General features: G+C 43.2%; 1 protein-coding gene across 9 annotated transcripts in view; it reads right to left on the reverse strand.

The window, feature by feature from the left end:
* Positions 1-20524, reverse strand: part of LRCH1 (leucine rich repeats and calponin homology domain containing 1) — a 131928-nt gene that overhangs the window by 51762 nt on the left and 59642 nt on the right. For all 9 annotated transcript variants that reach the window (XM_007668615.4, XM_007668619.4, XM_007668614.4 and 6 more), the window contains exons 2-4: positions 17832-17976; positions 4126-4252; positions 2270-2375 (exon numbers count right to left, since the gene is read on the reverse strand). In XM_007668615.4, the coding sequence (XP_007666805.2) occupies positions 2270-2375; positions 4126-4252; positions 17832-17976 (378 nt within the window). The remainder of the gene's footprint in view (positions 1-2269; positions 2376-4125; positions 4253-17831; positions 17977-20524) is intronic.

Genomic DNA, 20524 nt, shown 5'->3' on the forward strand with positions numbered 1-20524 from the left:
TAGGGAATAAGTTAAAGAAATTTGTTTTTCAGGAACCACAACAAGGCTTCTCTGTTTCTGGAACATTTTCAACTCTGGGTATATTTTAAGTGTAAGTATGAAAGAGTGCAAATAATAACTCTAACAGTTTGTAAACTAACCCATGGAGGGGGGAAAAACATCACTGAATAAGGGACTTGTGAGGAAGGAAGAGAGTGTCTCCACTTTTCAGGCATAATTTCCCTCTAATGATTTCAAAATTTTTAAAAGGAAATATCCTGCAGATTTATGAGGCAGGAAAGTCAGAACTGGGTTTAGGCAGCAATTCCTAAATTCCTAAGAGAAGCAGCATGGCCTAGTGGATAGAGCACAGGCCTGGGAAAGCAGAGGAACCTGGTGTCTAATCCTGCTCTGCCATTTGTCTGCTGTGTGACCTTGGACAAGCCACTTAACTTTTCTGGGCCTCAGTTCTCTCATCTGTAAAATGGGGAGTAAGTCTGTGAGCCTCACATGGGACAGGGACTGTGTCTAACCTGATTACCCCCAGCACAGTAAGTGCTTAACAAATACCATTAAAAAAAAAAAAATCCCACTGGTCAAAGTCAAATCTGCTGTACCTGCCCAAATCCTCACCCATCTTGGGAGACCCAGGACTTCTTTGGCGTCTCCAGGATCTCTGCCCACCAAAGATTTTAGGTTTCATGCACTAATCAATTTGAAAAGTCAGAAAAACTCCTTTTAAAAAAAAAATTGCTTCCCTGTTTGTCTAAATCTTGGCTCAACTTAGAAAACATGATTTCACACCTTCAAAAATAGGAAAGCACAAAAGAAGAACGGAAATGGCAGCAAATCACTGTAACAATTCATTTAGAGGGTGAGGGAATGTTCAGCTCTGAGAAGTGAAACTGATTCGGATTCACTTTTTTTCTGGGCTCAAAGACCAAATCTGCCACTGCTGGAGAGATGAACATAGGAAGCCAGGCAAACAGGAAGACAGTACCTGCCATACTGGTGTCTGCATTACAACAGAAACTACAGAGCAACATTTCACTTTCCTGAGTACACAACGTTCAGTGTGTGGATTAAAACATAATAAATGGATTTTAAGATCACTTAACTTGGTTTCTATTTTGGATATCCCCCATTGTCCTTTTCTGTAGCGAGTTTTTCCCCACCCATCCTTTTGACCCTGAAATAGATCTCTCTTCATCTTGACTATTTTTAAAACTTAATTAAATTCTTCTGCAATCCAACTTGCAAGTCACACTTTAGCATTCACAAGGTTCTTATTTATTCTCTTGGAACGCAAGTTGAAAAAAATATTTCCTCAGGACCAGATTAATGCAGGGGATTTAGCTGCTGCAGCCCCGAAGCACCTGGCTAAGTGGGGGTGGCAACGGGAGGGCCAGCTACCTTCCAGAGCCATGTGACTCAAGTCACTGTTTCAGATGTCATCGTGTACCTCGACCCTACCCAGATGGCTCAGATGGAGTTCGCTGCAGAAATGACCATAATGGAGGCTGCTCAGGTGAAACATGGGGGCAGGGAGGAAGAAGGGGCAAAAGGGGCAGGAATGGAGCTCACAAACAGTCCCTGCAACCCGCAATGATGCTGAGCATGCGCTGCGGACTGCAGGGACTGTGTGTGAGCTCCACTGCTGCCAGGTCTCAGGTAGGGAAGGAGGACTGGACCAGGCAGGGTTGGCAGTAGCCCCAGGACGTCTGCGGGTTCCATCTCGGCCACTCTACCTCCCACGCTCTAGGAGTAAGGAGAAATGTGGGGCAAAGCCAGGAAAAGTGGCATTGGCGAGAGGAGGGGGGCGGCTCAGAATGTCACAGCCTCACCCAGCAGACCACTCAGAGGGAGTGACTTCAGGATGGGGGCAGGAGCTGGGGAAGACGACTCCTATGACTTTGTACGTATGAAGTCCTGACATCATGCCTCACATGGGGGCCCTGCAAAAATCTATTAGGCCCAAGGCCTACAGGATGACTGATCTGGCCCTGCTCAAGAAAAGGATCAAATGACAGCTATAAACCAAGGGCATTTAGAAGAATGCCCTTATTCTGTGACTACTTCCAAACTTGCAGCACACGATTATTAAAAACTAAATATTTTTTTCAAAAGGAAAAACTACAACCTTTCTCCATCCTTGAAACGGTTGCTGCTTCTTTAATTTAAACTGAAATTTGCACATACAAATGGAACTCAACCTTCTCATTTTGAGACTGGACTCATATGCTTAATCGCAAGAAAAAACCCTTAAAATCCTGTTTCATTTCTTTATTACCTTGAGGTAAAGCCTTGAGGTAATTTCTTCTGACATTCAGCTCTCTTAGAGATTTCAGTTGTCCTATCTGCTGTGGTAAAGCTGTGATTTCATTGCAGCTGACATCCTGTATCAAAAGCAATAGGAATATAATGAACTCTTTGTTACAGGGAATCACCTAGAATGTACTTGGGCTTTCTTTTTAAGAAGTCTGGTACTATGGCGACCTTGGCCAAGTTTACCCTGTCTACTGACTGACCTCTTATAATGGGACACATTTTCCAAAGCAAAGGCTGTGAACTGTAACGATACTTCAAAAGGGTCTTCCTAGGATAATTAATTTCTTAGTCAAAGCTACATTCCTGCATTCCGCACTACAACCTAGTTCTTACTGTTTCAGCCTTCATCACAGATGACATTGCAAAGATCTATCTTAGATTCCTCAAATCCCCTCACTAACCACCCTAACCTACTTTAACATCCCACTTGCTAGCCTGCCTTTCACTCCATCCAGACCAATCCACTCCCTGATCCCTAACTCTACAGTTCCTCCCACAAAACTGCTTATACCTTAAAGTCTTCTCCTTTGCCAAGCCCTATCCTTTTTAAAATGTTTTTTATTCGATGGTTCGCTACATTCCACCTCTTCCACAGAGCCTTCCTTGGCTAAGAGGAAGAAAAATAATGCTTTCCCCTAAAATAATCCACAACGTGAACCTATTTAACATCAGTAATGATTTGTTTTTAGCTTGTAGTTATACCCATGAGCCTTGTCAATTTTCGGTACATCCTTCTTCCTGTCTGTCTTGGGGCAGGGGAGGAAGGGCCCTGAGTGCGGGGTGAGGGGTAGGTAGCTAAATTTGTCAGAAAGGACCTGGTTTTGTGTAACAAGAAGGAAAGGTGGACACCGACGGGAGGAGAGGGCCACTGAGAGGAGAATGGGAAAAGGTAAAATCCCTTCAAGGATAGGGCATCATCTGGAGTGACCAGGTCTCAATTATGGAGAGGGGGAGCAGGTCAATTTTGGCAGCTTATTTTAAATCTTATAATAATAAGATCGAGAAGCAGTATGGCCTGGAGAAGCAGTGGAATGAGCATGGGCTTGGGAGTCAGAGGAACTGGGTTTTCATCCTGGCTTCACCACTTTACTGTATGACTTTGGGAAGACATTTCACTACTCTGGGACTCAGTTTCTTCCGCTGTAAAATGGGGATTGAGACTATGCACTCGTCTGGGATATATACTGTGTCCAACTTGATTATCTTACATCTGCCCCAGTGTTGAGTATATTGCCTGGCACATAGTAAGTGCTTAATACCATAAAAAATTTCAAAATTAGTATTTCATAGTGTTACTGCTTTCAAACCTTTCTGCCATCCAATAATTACAAATAGGCATAATTGACTACAGGAATTGTGTTTAGTTCCCTAAGAAAAATAATTCTGATTTCCACTTTCTTTGAAAATGATCTTATGTAAAGACTCAAGCCACTTTTGGGAGGGAAATGTCTTGGCACACAAATCTCTCTGGTTCGCGTTTACTATGTGCCAATAATCCATCAATCAGTGGTATTTATTGAGCACTTACTGTGTACAGAGTACTGTGCTAAGCACGTGGGAGGGTTTAATGTGACAGAGTCAGACAGGTTCCCTGACCCAAAGGAGCTTACAGTCTGGAGGGGGAAATTGAGATTAAAACAAATTACAACTACAGACAGAATTTCTGTGGGGCTGAGGATGGCTTCAAGAACTCCAAGCCCCCGCTGCCCACGGATGACCCATTAGCAACAGCAACAAAACTTTTAGCTTAATCTAACCGGCTGTAATTAGCAGTCAAAATGACATGAAGTAACGCAAGCATTCAAACCAATAACGTACCAGTTCCATTAACTGCTTGAGTTGACCTATCTCTTCTGGAAGAGATCCCAGCTTGTTGTTACTGGCAATTAAGACTTTGAGAGGGAGACCACACAGGGAGGCTGGCATGGATGATAGCTGATTTCGACTGCAAGAGAATACAAAACCAAACAAATGAAAAAAAATGCACACCTCCTTGGCCTCAATGTTTATAAAAATCATCATTTGGGGGGACAGAGGGGCATGAGAGGACACAGCTGCAATGTTACAAAATGTAAAGTCTTTTATTCTAGTTATCAGACTGTTGTGAAAACTCAAGTCGCAAGTGTGCGGCCAGCATGAAGAGTAAAGAAAACAAAGCCCAGGAAATGAAAAACAGTTTTATTTCAGCATCAAGGATAAGCAGATTATAGGGAGGAAACCCACTCTTCCCATAAAAGGAGCAAAGAACATCTCTACACTTGGGAAATGGTCTCCTTTAATCAAGTTGGAATCCCCATTTCAGCATCCAAGGGACAAATGGCCACAGGAAGGCAGGGCCAGCAGTTTTCCCCAGACAATGGATACAGGAAGTGCAATCAGGCAAGAGGCTGACAGCATCATTTTCTCTACTTTCATAAGGGTGGGGATGAGGCCTCCATTCTAATCCATTAAAGCTGGGGCCCATTCTCAGATGGGGAGGACCGCGGCTTCCTCAGATAGAACCAGAGCAACTAAAAAATGAACCTGAAACTAACTTCATCCCATATCCACATTGAGAGTAGGAGGGATGACATAAAAAGCAATAAATAGTCTATAAGTCTCCCCTCTTTTGCTGCCACTCCCCCCCAAGGGCTTTCTATAGCTTTGGCTTTAGTGTACAAGATAAAGTTCACCTTGGAGTGCAAACACTCTATAGCCAAAGCTCAGGGATCTGAGAAATGAAGGCAGAGATAAAGGCATGAGTAACTATGGATAAATGAAATGAACAGACAATCCAAAAACCTCATTTTAACTAATGGCTTCAATCTTTTTCCCCAACCAAATCATTCCCAAATGGTTCCCCAAACTGACCCACTTGTGTTTCCCTGCCTGCCTTCCTTCCTTCTGGAGGCAGATTGGCTCATCAACAAGAAAATGGCCAAAGGGCAGCAGGCGGGAGGTAGGGGAGAAGGAAAGGAGAGGGATAATCCACACACTATGAAATTGGTCCCAGTATAATCAAGAATTGGACGGTTAATTCTCCACTATAACGCTCCATTGCAAGTATTCTGCTTCTTCCCTTTGTTAAAATGGGTCTCGGGCTTGGTCGGAAAGCACTGTAAAATGATCGTCCTCCTCTTCCTCAACAATATTTGAGTGTCTACACTGTGAAAGGCATGACTGACTTCATATATATGCTGGGAGAAGATCGGCGTGTTTAGTTGGGAGATAGTTAACAAAAATGTGACTATTGGGTTTTTTTCTGAAGGTGAAACGAAGCTGTATAATTTTCATGGCTCTTACCCCCCAACCCCCGTCAGCTTTATGGTCAACAGGGCCACTAGGGGATGCCTTTTCAGGAGTGTGTAGGGAGGTTGAAGGAGTGGAACTACTTGCCTGAGCAGTGGCTTCAACCTTAAACCATCCCTCTCCACATCTCTCCTCCCTCCCGCCCCAGCCCCCTGGCCGCCCCCCACCACCCTCATCCACATTGAGCTCAGATAAGGAGAAATAAAATGATGCACTTACTGAGGGTTGACTAGGGTCCAAGCATTGTGCTAAGTGTGGAGTTACATACAAGATAATCAGATGGACCCCTACCCTATCACACACGAGGTTGGTATTTTATTGATTGATTAATCCCCATTTTACAGATAAGGAAACACACCAAGCAGTTATCCAACTTGCCCGAGACCACCAGCACTGAAGCAAGCAATCCTTGTCTTAGGACACTCTGCCAGGCCAGACGTGATAAGTGAATGGACAACATGCAGCCGATTGGCAAACAGTTGCAATGCAACTAGTAACTGTCACCAAGGACGAGAAAGAAGACCAAAGTAAGACCTCAAGCGCTCGACAGCTGGTATGTTACCAGCAGAAGAGAGACTAGCATGGCGTGCAATTATTAAAAAAGAGGGTAGCTTTCACAGCAGAGGCTTCAAGAATACTGTGATGCTAGATGGCAGAATGAAAATGGGGTCAGGCATAGCTAGGCAAATGTTACAAGGGAGCATGGGACAATTCCTATAATTGTCAGACAGCATTCTTTTCAGGCACAAATACATACTGGGTGTAATTTCACCGTCAAGAGCAAAATTTGGGAATCCGTAAGGACAGCTATTATCTTTTATATTAAATCACATTTTATTCACTAAGAACAGTATCTTAATTTCACCCCTCGCAAGCAGCAAAGTAACCCTCCGGAAGTGAAATCCAATGTTGGCCCACATTTTACAGAGTCGAGCAACTTGTTCTATGCTTTTTTAGTCTGTTTACCTAGATCTCTCTCCTTTCAGTTATCCTCTGCACCCCCCAGACTAGAGTGGCTGGGGCGGAACAAACTGGGATCTTTGCTATTAGCTTTGACACAAATAACTCTTTTCAAAATGATTTTGGACAATTAAAATCCTCAGGTCCTAATTGGTAGCTATGAATGGGCAAGCTGTAAACTGTTTTGCTGTTCTGTTTCCCACTGGTGCTACTCCTTTTTGATGTTTTTCCTTTCTTGTTTTTGAAAGCAAAAACATGAAAACAGCACAGTCTGTGCTACCAGAAGAAAATGGGAATGAATGGAATGAAATGGCCGTCTCCATAATGGTGCTGTGCTGTATTGTTAATCACAGGTAGGTGTATGTATCAGCCTTAAAATCCCAGAGTTCCTCATCACAGTAGGCATCATTTGAATAGAAAGCTTGTGTAGGAGAGAGAATTTTCTGTAATCATTATCTAAAGAACACACTAGCATTGAAAGCCTATTCTTCCCATAAGAGTAACCCATTTTTTAAAAAATTTCAGGGCCTGGAGGATTCTGTAGAGAGCAATTTTGTGTAGTTCCAGTTCCATATTCATCTCGCAAGGGAGTTCTTGCCATAAGGCTCTTGCTGAGGCAAAGTGTACTGGTGTTCCCCATCAGGGCCATCCACAGTTTGTGGTGGAATAAAGCCACTAACTACCCCAAGCCCCATGCCTCAGGGACAGCAGCAGAGCTCCTCGAGATAGGACCACGGGGACCAGAAGAAAGATCATAGACCTGGGAGTCAGGAGGCCTTGCTTCTACTCTCGGCTCTGACACTTCCCTATTGGGTGGCCCATGTGCGTGTCTGTGGCTGAAAAGAATGTTATCTGACAAACGCTCTTTTCCTCACTGGGCATATAAGAATTCTCCATTGCTCCCCTGTAACGTCTGCCCAGCCGTGAGTGACCCCATTTTCCTTCTACCTTTTGGTATCACAATCTTCCTGAAATCTCTGCTCTGAAATCCACCCTCTTTTTAATAATTGTATACCACGCTAGACCCACCTCTGCTGGTACCTACCAGCTGTCCATGGCCTGAGGTCTTATTTTGGTCTTCTGTCTTCCTTACTGACAGTTCCTACTAATCACACTGCAACTGTTTGCCAGTTGGCTGCTGTTGCCCATTCATTTTTCATGCCTGGCCTGGCAAAGTGTCCTAAGGCAAAGTTTGCTTGTTTCAACTCCGGTGGTCTCACTCTACATTGCAGCCAAACCACCTCTTTAATGGGGTGGAGTGGGGAGAACAGGCTGGGGGATAGGGAGAAGAGAGGAAATCAGAACAGAGAAACAACCCTCCAACCTGCTGTCCATACCAGGCTGTGGGACTGCTTATCTTTAACAATGAGGGGGAGAGGGAGACACACCACAGGGTTCAGTTTTACGCAAATACAAAATGTACTGACCCATCTTTCCACATGATCAGTCAATCAATTGAGCATTTATACAGTACAGATCGCTTTGGGAAAATACAATAGCAGATATGCCTCAAGAAACTTATAGTCTAGCAGATCTAACAATCTCTCTCATTTTTCTTTCTTCCTACCCATTCTTCAGTTCTCACAGTTCACCACCATCACACTCTTTTGCACAACATTCTCACGTTAGATTGTAAGCAAAATGTTACTAAGCACGCAACCAGCAAAGACTAGAGTGGATTTTAGAGTGAAAATGAGTGCCTTCCTTAACCAAGGCATAAGAAGCATACAAGAGTTTAGCAAGGACTGCCACTGAGATGGACTTATAAATAATATTAATTGTGGTATTTGTTAGTTGTTTACTATGTGCCAGGAACTATACCAAGGGCTAGGAAAAATACCACATAATCAGATCTGACACAGTCCCTTTCCCACATGGGGCTCACAATCTAAGAGGAAGGGAGAACAGGTATTTAATCTCTACTTTACCAATGACGATGCCTAGGCTCCAGGAAATGAAGTGACTTGCCAAAAGTCACCCAGCAGGCCAGTGGGAGGGCTGGGATTGGAACTCACTCAGCTCCTCTGACTCTCAGCTCTATCCACTAAGCCTCCAGACTGCTTATTTTGTTCCTGGGCCACAGATGGCACCCCTAAATCCGGGGAAGTTACCTCACAACAAATGCTGTTGGCCAAATGGGACTGAGCAAGAGGATACTCGTAGCTCAGCACAACCCATCACAACTGACGCCAATACAATTCAAGAAAATGTCCTGCTGGTGAGAAAAGCTCAAGTACTGGATAAGTAGGCAGCCAGAACTCTGGTCACTCAGGTGCTGATGAGGCAGAAGCATAATTCAGTAGCACATTGCAGGAGGGTTCTGATGAAGCCCTGTTTAGAAACACACCTAGTACTCCGGATGGCAAAGGGAGCCAGAAAAGATGAACCAAAAAACCGTCATCTCCAGTCAGAACCAAACCTTCAAGAATTACCAAATAAAATGCTCTCCCTATCCCCTCCCCTCTCATGACTGTTCCACTCCCTTCTCCCGGAAAGGCTGAGAAATGTGGCTTTGCTTCCAAAATGATGTTGTAAAGCCAGCCACCACTCGAAAATTCAGAAAACAGCAAGGAATTGCTTCTGGAAGCCCATCTCTAGGGGGAATACAGGGATTCCTCATCTTGGGTGATGTAACAGAGCTCTCCTTATGCTAATTCTGTGAACGATTCCACCTGCAATAATCAACTACTCTGCACTACCTTTATGTCTGTCTGTATACGGTGCCTTATGTGTTCACTGTTTGGCCTTAAGTCCCTCAAGGAGGGTATTTTTATTTTTATCTCCCTTCTGACACTTGAAAAGTATCATGTACTCTCAGGACTTTAAACAACAATTTCCTTTTTCCTGCTTGCTCCACTCTGGAAATTTCAATGTGATGAAATCTTTCACTTGAGTTTTCCCAAAAAAGTCACCGCCCCTTCTTACCTTTATCTCCTCCTCCAACCCCCAGACAAAATGCCCTAAAATCCAACCTTGGCTTGATTTCTTACTCTGTTTTAATTTGGGTTCACCCTACAGTACTTAGTGTATCCTCAAAACCGTTCCTAGCAAACAAACAGTAAAAAACTTCGGGTGGCCTGTGCAGCTGAAAACATAACCTATTTGACATTGGAGTCATCTGAAACTAAGAGGAAAACCCCAGAATCCCGAACTCTAAGCTTATGACATCTGGTGATTTCCATGGAAATAATTGTAACCAGATAAAAAACAAGTAACTGCCTACAGAAGGCCCATCTTTTGAATAACCCCAGTTTAAAAGTTTTCCAACCAGAAACACAGCTTCGATCGAGCCCCAAAAGGAGTCACTTCAGTGGGGGCCACCCAGTTCAGCAATATAAACTTTATACCACTGCAGCAACATTTGTTACGAACAACAACCTAAAGGAAGAAGGCAGCACATAGGCCCAAAGAAAAAGATAGTATCTACAGCAATGAGCTGCCCAAGCTTGCGAGTGGAACAGGATAAGTATTTCCCCAGTGCATACCTGCACCATATTTGGACTGTTGCAGCAGAACTATTTTCCCATAATGCCAGTTCATAAATCCTCCCAGAACATAAACCGCTGCCTAAAATATTCAAATTTAACACCCAAATCCCTTTAGACCACTTTCAAATATTTGTTTTTAAATTTCAGACCACAAAACCCAACATCACCATGGCATCAATGCTAGAGAGAGTTTGGCTTCTAGCAAACTTTGTTTCCTCTCTTTCCATCTCCTCCAACTCTGGAAGGAGAAGTTATTTTTTCCTCCCAACAACATGGCATTGAATTTCCTGTAAAATGCCCTACAATCCTTAACATCATGCTGTGTTACCAAGTCCCTTCTCTGATAATGGCCAGAGCTAAGAGGTTACTATTAAAAACTGCTCTTCAAAAATCACAGTATTAGCATAAGACTTATTATTAGTGGGTGTTATTTTAAGTAGCAATTTCACAGAAATTTCTGTTAATCAGGGAAAGGTTTTGACTGCAGGACAATTTTTTTTTCCTAAAAATGTATATGCAACAGAAAGATAAATAACTGAAAAAAGATTTTTATGGGTTTTTTTTCAGGTAACTTTTTCGGTTGTTTCTTTTGAAAATATCAAGTCGATATATCGTGTGGCATATTACTACTGATGATAATAATAATGTATTAAGTGCTTCTTATGATTAAACAATCATTTCCAATAGTGCTATATTTAGGTCATCAGGCATATAAGGGCTTCAAGTCAAGGGGTGAGGTGCCTGTTTTAGTTGTCCTTCATATTTGAAGATGATACTACGGATGGTGCGGTCATCCTAACCATGCCTAAGAGTGTGGTCAAAAAGACCACCCCTTGACTCACCCCTTGACCTGTTTTTCAGTCAAGATTCATCTCTATATTAGTTTTCTTTTTGATATTAAGCTGCAAGATTAAAGCTCACCAGGCCAGCTCCTTAGGGAGGTCATTATTAAGTTTGGTGAACCAGGCACTGTTTCCAACAACCATCAGGGGCTGAACAATTCAATCCAAAATAGAACTGCTCGGACATGCATTGCTGCTTCATCAGTGACAGTATCTACTAATGGCCTGAGCCACCTACTTGCAGGAGACTTTGAGGGAGTGTCAATCAAATCAGAGAGAAGCAGAATTAGAGAAGCAGCATGGCGCAGTGGAAAGAGCATGGGCTTTGGAGTCAGGGCTCATGAGTTCAAATCCCAGCTCTGCCACTTGTCAGCTGTGTGACTGTGGGCAAGTCACTTCACTTCTCTGTGCCTCAGTTCCCTCATCTGTAAAATGGGGATGAAGATTGTGAGCCCCACGTGGGACAACCTGATTCCCCTGTGTCTACCCCAGCGCTTAGAACAGTGCTCGGCACATAGTAAGCGCTTAACAAATACCAACATTATTTATTATTAAATCAGTCATTGGTACTGCATGCTAACTTGGTGCAGAGCACTGTACTAAGCACTTAAAAGAGTACAATTAAGTTGTCAGACACATATCCTGCCCACAACGAGCCTTGAGTCTAGAGGGTGACCCACTGTTGTTAGTAGGACATGCACTTGAGTTGTTTTTCCCACACAGGTGGATTGTTTGTATAGCCATCCACATTCTCTCACACAAACCCCCAGTGACATGTGGCAGGCACTACGAGACAGCTGATCGGACTATCTGTGCAAGCTACGCAACAGTAAGCTGCCTTTGCCTAGTTTGTATGCCACTATTGGGAGTGGCACTCATATGCACCTTACAAATTGAATCTTTCTAATTTCTTTTAATAACAATTTATGTTTTTATTATTCTTTTAACTAATACTAAAAGGCTGCTTCAACAAGGGCTTTGAAGGAAGCTTTCTAGCATTTATGTATTTACTTTCACCCATCCTCGGCACTACATATAATGTTTATTCAAATGTACGTTCAATTATTTACTATGATTACTCTGTAAAAATACTTCTGTCTGTAACTTCCAAAGGAGTGAAAGCTTCTTATGGGCAGGGAATGGGTCGCTTGCTTGTTTTGTACTTCTTAAGATCTGTTTGGGTTTATAACTGCTATATCATTTGGTCTTTTTTTTTCTACTCCCACCCCAGGGTAATACAAAACCCTTAGAGCTTCTGAAGCAGCAGAGAACATTCTGTCCTGAAATGGAATCTGGGGGCCAGTGTCTAAGGAGGATATGAAGGGCACTTCAAATCCCTATTCAGTCCATTGGTCACGCTGACTAGGAGAAAACTCTGTATGGTGTATGTGTCTCCTCTCTCTCTCTCTTCCTCCCTCCCTCTCTCGCATGCATCATTTATAACAAAAGAAATGTCATTTCCTGGACAAGCCAATGGTCCATCCAGTCCCATATTCTGTTCTCACTGAGGCAACAGGATACTTGGAGAAATCATGCGACGGCTTGGCCTCTGACGTTCATCTGAGATGTACCGTCAAACGTCCCCAACCCTTCCCTCTAGATCCATAACTTTCATCCTGAGACCTCTTTTCCACAACTACATCCAAACCCCTCTTACCCCCAGTGCTATTTTGGTTGCATTCTCAATTGCCCTGGAAGAAACAGAAAGGGTGGCAATGGTGTCTTGCATACAGGGGTTGGGTTAGATCCTGGGGGTTTCTCTGATGAACGTCTTTGAGATCCATTTCATCAATTGAGCATGGAGAATTTGAGTTCTCAAGAACAACTGAATCTCTTACTTTGACAAAATGACCAACATTTTTTCAATCATCTCCAGACAGTGTCCACTCCCGTGTAGCTAAAGTGGAACAACCAGGAGTTACAAAAGTCCAGTGACAAATGGGACGTTTCCAACAAGCATCTCAACAGAATTTTTGGGCACTGGAGCCCACATGGCGTAGCATATAATCAGAAGAAAAAGCAGCCCTCTGCATGATCTTCCCTCACCAAAATTGCCCTTTTTTCCTCCCTAAAACACCCCAATCCCTTTCATCTCTTCTAGACCAAGAGCAACAAAATATAAATTTTGTTCTGGACACACCTTTGGGAAGAAAACACTGTTTAGGTTTTCATACACATTGAAAAAATTCTTGGCTCCAATACTTTATCATGACTTCCTCTCTCTGGGCTCTTAAAAGCAAAAACATTCTTTCAAAGGCAGAATGATATTTTTAACATCACACTCTGCAATTTTCCAGCCACTGCAGCGCAAACAAGTATGGATTTTGGGTTTTGTTTTGTTTCTCCAACAATGAATTAATGTTTTTGTTCAAGAGTGAGACCTTTATGCCTCGTCCCCTGGGACAGAAAACAATTCAGAAAATGTTTACCACTTGCCCCACTACTGTAATTACTAATCACACATATACACGCCCACGGAATGAAGACTGGCAGATGTTCCCAATGTGGTCACATAGGCCCCTCCCTCTCCTGGAGTTGCCACCCTGCAGGACCCAGGCCCACTCTTCACAGGCGCCTAGGCTGCCTCTCTCACCGCTGACCCGACTGCTGTTCAACTAGCAGCACCTGAGTAGGTGGGAAGGGGGAAGCTGGAAGAGCCCAGATTCACTTACTGCTGGCCGACAAAGAAGAAGCAAAGCGCTGCTGTTCCTGACTGTGGCCTGCTGGAGTTTGGGAAGCCTGCACTTTTCAAAAATCATTTTGTAGGATATAGTGAGAATCAGTGGGACTTTGCACCTGCGTGCAAAGAATGGAGTCACAGGGGGAAAAAACCCCAAAAAACAGAATGTATTCACTCCAGTTCGGCATCAACAACATTTGTGAGGGTTAATATGCCGTGTCAGCAGTCACTTGCAGTTTAGACTGATGATGATGTAAAGAACTGCACTAATGAGTCTGAATGAACAGTACAATCTGTGGCGATTACACATTAATTTACCTCCAACCATATAAAAGACCTTAACCTTATTTCCATTCTGGAGCTAATAGAAACCATACCCAGGACTTTTTTTTTCATGTCCACACTGACCTAATTGGGTACAAGAAACCATTATAAAACCGGTGGTTCATTAGCTCACTGGCCTATTCTAGAGATCAAATCAGTTCCTTTTGAAAAAGAGAAAAAAAACCCCAATTTACAGGTTTGCCAATACTTTCTTTTTCCCCCTCTGCAACCTCATCATAGTTTATCATGACATATCAAAATAGGGGACTAGGAATTATTGTTAACTGGGGATGATGATTATTTGACATTTATTAAGCACTTATAAAAAGGTCTGTATTATGCACTGGATAAGGTACAAAGACACCAGTTAAGACCCTGTCTCTGGCTTTCATTTTTATGGGGAGAGAAACCAACAACTCATACAGAGAAGAAGAAAACAGGATAAATTCACAAAAGCAACTGAACACCAGCAGCATCAAAAGCCAGGGAGTGAGCAGAGCTCATTATCACCATTGCAGAGCACCCGGGATTTCCAATGTCTAATGCCACTTCCAACACCTTTAAAACTCTACAGAGGTTCGTGGGGGTGGGAGGGGAAGGCTTTTAAATCAAATATCTAACTCTTACAAGAGACTTGGGCAGGTAGATGAGGGGCACCATTTCATGGACATTGAAACTGAGGTCCAAAGGGTGCAAAAGATTTTCCTAAAGACGATGGAAGAGCTGGGAACAGAACTAAGGCATGTCGGAGGCTAAATTAATGCTTTATCCACCAGTCCGCCAGACCACAAAGCCTCCTTTGTGTTCTCCCTGTCCATCTTCGGCACAAACAGTGATCTGAAAGATTCAAACAACCTCTGTGATCAGGTGATACCTACAGTGGAAAAATCCTTTCCGCCAAGCCTGAATAAATATAGGCTGAACCAACCCCAATGGAATCTGATAAGAAATGCCAATTATTTACTCTTGTGCTTAATAAGGTGCTTGGGCCATAGCTCATGAGCACAAGCCCAGAACAACAACATTTGATAAGTTACAAGTTCAGTGAAACTTATCCAGGATCTGGATCTCGATCTTGTCTTTCTCGCCCCTAACCTCCTCTCTCGGGCCTCCTTCAGATCCAACAGACCACCACTCTCCCCACCTTCAAAACCCTCATACAATCACTTGGCCTCCAAGAGGCTTTTCCTGATTAAGCTCTCATTTTGCCTAACCACTCTCTCCTCTGTGACTACTATGCACTAGCTGGGGTATTCCTTAGCACTTTGGTACTCAACCCAGCCCCAAGGATTTACGTAAATGTCCTTTATATTCTATTTTCCTTACCGATAATATATTTTAATGTCTGACTTCCCCTGTAGATACTAAGGTCCTTATAGGCAGGGATCAAGTCTACCAACACTACGGCAATGTACTTTCCCAAGTGAGTAATACAGTGCTCAATAAATATCACTGACTGAATTAACTGAATAAATATGTGAGCAAACAGGTAGTGTGATCAAATAAGACCATAAATACTAAAGGATGGCTTTATGTACCCAGGTGCAGTGGGTGGATTTAAGGATGACACCAGGTGGGATGGTACAATTTAATCAAAGCATATTTCCAGTAGGGAATGGGGTTTCAGGTGGGGCTTTGAAGATGGGGAGAGCTGCAGTCTGAGGAGATCTGAAAGAGGAAAGAGATCCAGACAGGGGTGGAACCAGGTGTCGGAGGCAGGTAAGTGGGAGGTGGAGAGCCTTAAGGCCAAGATTTAGGACTCTGCTGTGGAGGGAAATGGATAGCCACTGGAGGTTTTTGGAAAGTGGTGAGACAACATCCCAAATAACAAGATGAGGCAGCCAGCAGAAAGCAGAAGGGAATGATTGAAGGGGAATAATTTTTACCTTCCTGAGTAAAAAGGAGGAGGAATTCCATTCGCTCTCTAGTTTGCCCAGGGGAACTTAAATTCCTTCTGCAATTCTGGGGGAATATAGCAATGAACAGAGTAGCATACTTTGTAAGGAATCACTTCAAGACCTCAATGCAAAAGGAGGGTGCATATGCTCTGGACGGTATGAAAATCCCAGAGAGCCAATGGCAATTAAAACTTTAGATTAAAATAGAGGTTGACCTAAAAGAACAAGAATCTGAGGCCTCCTGGGGAGATCCCAAGTCCCGGTGCCAACCACAGCTCGCAGTGTCTTGCAGATGAAAGCCTGTGCACCTCAGAGTGCACCCGATTAGTTCCCAGACCCACCCCTGAAGGAATGCGGGAATGCCGGTTACACCACAAGAGGGAAGTTATACTTTCCTAGCCTGGCATCGGCAGCCTGAAAGTATACTGTATCCCAGCAAGCAGCCCAGTGAGACAACTTCGGTTGCTTATAATTGCTGGTCCAACATGTTTCCCACAGATTCTACACTTTGAAGATGCCCTCCAAAGAGTCAGATTGGGGAACTTTGGATGCTGTTTCAGCCCACTGGGGGGTAGAAAAGCTTCTTGTTTCCTGAGGTACCCTCTCATTTGTAACCAGTGGTAAGTTTGTGCATAAGTCTTTGGTCTCAAAAGTCTTCGAGAGGGCACTGCACAAGACTGAATTCTACACACGAGGGCTGTGCCACCCCTTTAGAATGCCCCTTCACATTTTCTGTTTCACATGAACCTGACACTGTGAGCCCCTCGAAGGACACGGGCATTGTCTAATTCCCATCTGTTTTCTCAGTGTTTAGAATAGTACTCTGCCCACAGTAAGCACTCCATAAATTCTACTACTGAGCTGGACTCAGAACCTAGAGATCCAGGGTTTGGAAGTGAGGCAGGACAGAAGGCGGGACTGGGTCAGGTGAGGCAATGCCATCCTGGGCACGGCTCTACTAGAGAATCTCCATCTGCTCAGGAGGTCTCAACCCAAGGGATCGTTACTCTGGGCAGTCACTACATGGGTCAGTCTCACAGGCAGCATCAGAAACCTAAGGAACCTAAAATGCCCAAGGCCAAAACTTCTTTTTCTTCAAGTCTCCATGTGAGCCTCTTCGTGGCACAGGACCCAACACATGGTCAACTCCTTTCCTTGCGTTCGTGTGACACTTCTATGAGGAGATCACCACTTGCAGGCTACTAGATACCCTGGTTCTTCACCTTGATTAAAAAGTGGCCTCTCTGGTTTTTTATTCAGTTAAATATATTAAGGGCTTGCTGCGGGAAGAGCACTTTACTAAGCGCTTGGGAGAGTATATTATGCAGAGTTGGTGAACATGTTCCCTGCCCATTTTTGAATGAATTTACGATACAAATTAAACGAAAGGGGTTTTCCTGTATGCCAAAGGCAACCCAGGCGGCTCACTCCAGATGGTTGTACTGGTTCATTATTTTTTATTATTCTTGGCCTTAATTCTTGGAGCAGGACGCTTTATGACAGGAAGAAGCACACTGACAATACACTAAATCAACATAATCTCGACGCCATAAATATGGAGGGGCTAAAACCGCTACACTCGAAAAGTGCACCATCCATCCCTGTGGACAAGGCCTTTGTTGAGCCGAACTCGTCACTAGCAGTAAACATGCAAAACTTTTTGCATCGGGATGGGGTTCACAGTTTTAACATTTTCTCAGGCTAATTAGATACTGTCAGCTCTCATATTTTCTCTCAACTCCAAGTACTGATCAGTGGTGGCCTATGGCATATAAAGGTAGGTGCCTACTAGGTACCTTATTTATTGACATCTACAATGCACATACTAGTCTACTAGCCCCTTTAAGGTGGGCAGAGAAAACAGTACTAGTAGTACAGCTAATTTTGAATACAAATAATCAATAGTGAATACAAGCACAAACCCTCTTTGCAGGTAAAGAATGTGGAAGGAATTATTAAATACTCATCAGTCTTTTCAGCAAGCCTGATAAACAGAAGCAGAAACTGCAAAGAAGGGGGAAAAAAATCTATAAAGTTTACCTACCTTAAATTTAAGTAAGTCAGCATCTGTAAGTTGATGATGGCTTCTGGAATAACTTTGATGCAGTTATGATAAAGATTTAGTGTTTCCAGTGATACAAAATGGCATAATTCCATTGGAACTTCCGTCAATTTATTCTTCGACAGATCTAACAGAAAGAGAGAAAATATAATGTTGCAACATTCTTCGCACATTACCTTGAGAAATTAAATATTCTACAGTAAAATAACAGACATCTTTCACATTTCCTTACAAAGTGCCATTAAATATGAGTTGGGGTTTTTCTGGAGACTTTTAACTACATTTAACTCCACCAAAACTAACTTGCATCCCAATCTTTACTTCACAAGATGGTGAATCAAATTTCACCATGAGATTATGAGTAACTATTAAACATATATTATATTATTATATTAAAGCACAAGAAACTATTTTCAATTATTTTAAGAAAATGTGCTTTCTTTAAATGTCAATGTCCTATACAACATCCATTACTTTGTCAACAGCTACATTTGAAGAGACTTTGCTGACCTATTAAAAACCAATGAAATTTGATATTTCAGATAAAACTAAGTAAATATATTTTTCAAAAAGCAGATGCATGCATATGCCAATCCTAATAAACCAGCTAATGTATGTTTATTACTATCACAGAATTTGTTTGAACCACTTGGTCCTTACAGCTACAGCCTACCCTTTAAGAGGGTCTCCACACTTCACAAGAGATTAGAAACCACTGTTTGCTAACAGGACCAAAAAAATTACAAAATTACTTTAAAATGTTTGTTTGCCTCTAACACCAAATGTTTGCCTCTAACTCCACTTAAGTGAAGCAGCGTGGCTCAGTGGAAAGAGCACGGGCTTTGGAGTCAGGGCTCATGAGTTCGAATCCCAGCTCTGCCACTTGTCGGCTGTGTGACTGTGGGCAAGTCACAACTTCTCTGTGCCTCAGTTCCCTCATCTGTAAAATGGGGATTAAGACTGTGAGCCCCACGTGGGACAACCTGATTCCCCTATGTCTACCCCAGCGCTTAGAACAGTGCTCGGCACATAGTAAGCGCTTAACAAATACCAACATTATTATTATTATTAACTCATTTTAGCAGTGACATGCTAAAATGCATTGTCCATGCTTCAGAGAAAGTCTTTTTCTTTATCAATAGTACTTTCTGCTAGATGTGTAAAAATGCCTTAAAAAAAGCTCTTACAGACACAGTTGGCCATTGTAAAAGCAAATGTTTTGCTCCTGAATTTGTTCAAGTTTATCAGGTTCATGTTTAACTATGGAAGCAACTCAGGAAGTAAAATATTTTTTCTACTTTTATCAGAATTAAAGGATAAAGTAATTAAACACTCATTGCATTTTTTCAATATTATGATATTCGAAATTCAACCAAAATAAACTTTACACAAAGCCAAAGTGAAAGAACTAAGTCAAGCACACTGAGCAAATATAAAAAGGTTAGGAACAAGTCAGCTGATGAGTTTATTTCAGGGATACGCTACCAGAATTATCCAGTGCTGATGTTTCTTGCTTAATTCTAAAATTTCATTCATCAAAGCATTTCATTCATTCAACAGTATTTATTGAGTGCTTACCATGTGCAGAGCACTGTACTAAGCGCTTGGAATGTACAAATCGGCAACAGAGAGAGACAGTCTCTGCCCACTGACGGGCTTACAGTCTAATCAGGGGAGACAGACAAAAACAATAGCAATAAATAGAATCAAGGGGATGTACATCTCATTAAAACAATAGCAATAAATAGAATCAAGGTGATGTACATCTCATTAACAAAATAAATAGGGTAATAAAAATATATACAATTGAGCGGACGAGCACAGTGCTGAGGGGAAGGGAAGGGAGAGGAGCAGAGGGAAGGGAGGGGGGAAGGGGAGCTTAGCTGAGGGGAGGTAAGGGGGGGTAGAGGGGCAGCAGAGGGAGCAGAGGGAAAAGGGGAAGCTCAGTTTGGGAAGGCCTCTTGAAGGAGGTGAGCTCTAAGTAGGGCTATGAAGAGGGGAAGAGAATATTTTGGCAGAGGTGAGGAGGGAGGGCATTCCAGGACAGCGGGAGGACGTGGCCCGGGGGTCGATGGCGGGATAGGTCAGAACGGGGACGGTGAGGAGGTGGGCGGCAGAGGAGCGGGGCGTGCAGGGTGGGGAGTAGAAAGAGAGGAGGGAGGAGAGGTAGGAGGGAGCAACGAGATGGAGAGCCTTGAAGCCTAGAGTGAGAAGTTTTTGTTTCGTGCGGAGGTTGATAGGCAACCACTGGAGGTTTTTAAGAAGGGGAGTGACATGCTCAGAGTGTTTCTGCAGGAAGATGAGCCGGGCAGCGGAGTGAAGAATAGACTGGAGCGGGGAGAGACAGGAGGAAGGGAGACAGAGAGAAGGCTGACACAGTAATCCAGCTGGGATATTAGAGAGCCTGTACCAGTAAGATAGCCGTTTGGGTGGAGAGGAAAGGGCATATCTTGGCGATATTATAAAGGTGAGACCAGCAGGTCTTGGTGACAGATCGGATGTGTGGGGTGAACAAGAGAGGCGAGTCAAAGATGACACCGAGGTTGCGGGCCTGAGAGACGGGAAGGATGGTCGTACCATCCAATGTGATAGGGAAGTCAGGAAGAGGACAGGACTTGGGAGGGAAGATGAGGAGCTCAGTTTTGGAGATGCTGAGTTTTAGGTGGCGAGCAGAC

This window comes from Ornithorhynchus anatinus, chromosome 20, assembly GCF_004115215.2.
Source record: "Ornithorhynchus anatinus isolate Pmale09 chromosome 20, mOrnAna1.pri.v4, whole genome shotgun sequence".
Taxonomy (NCBI): Eukaryota; Metazoa; Chordata; class Mammalia; order Monotremata; family Ornithorhynchidae; genus Ornithorhynchus; species Ornithorhynchus anatinus.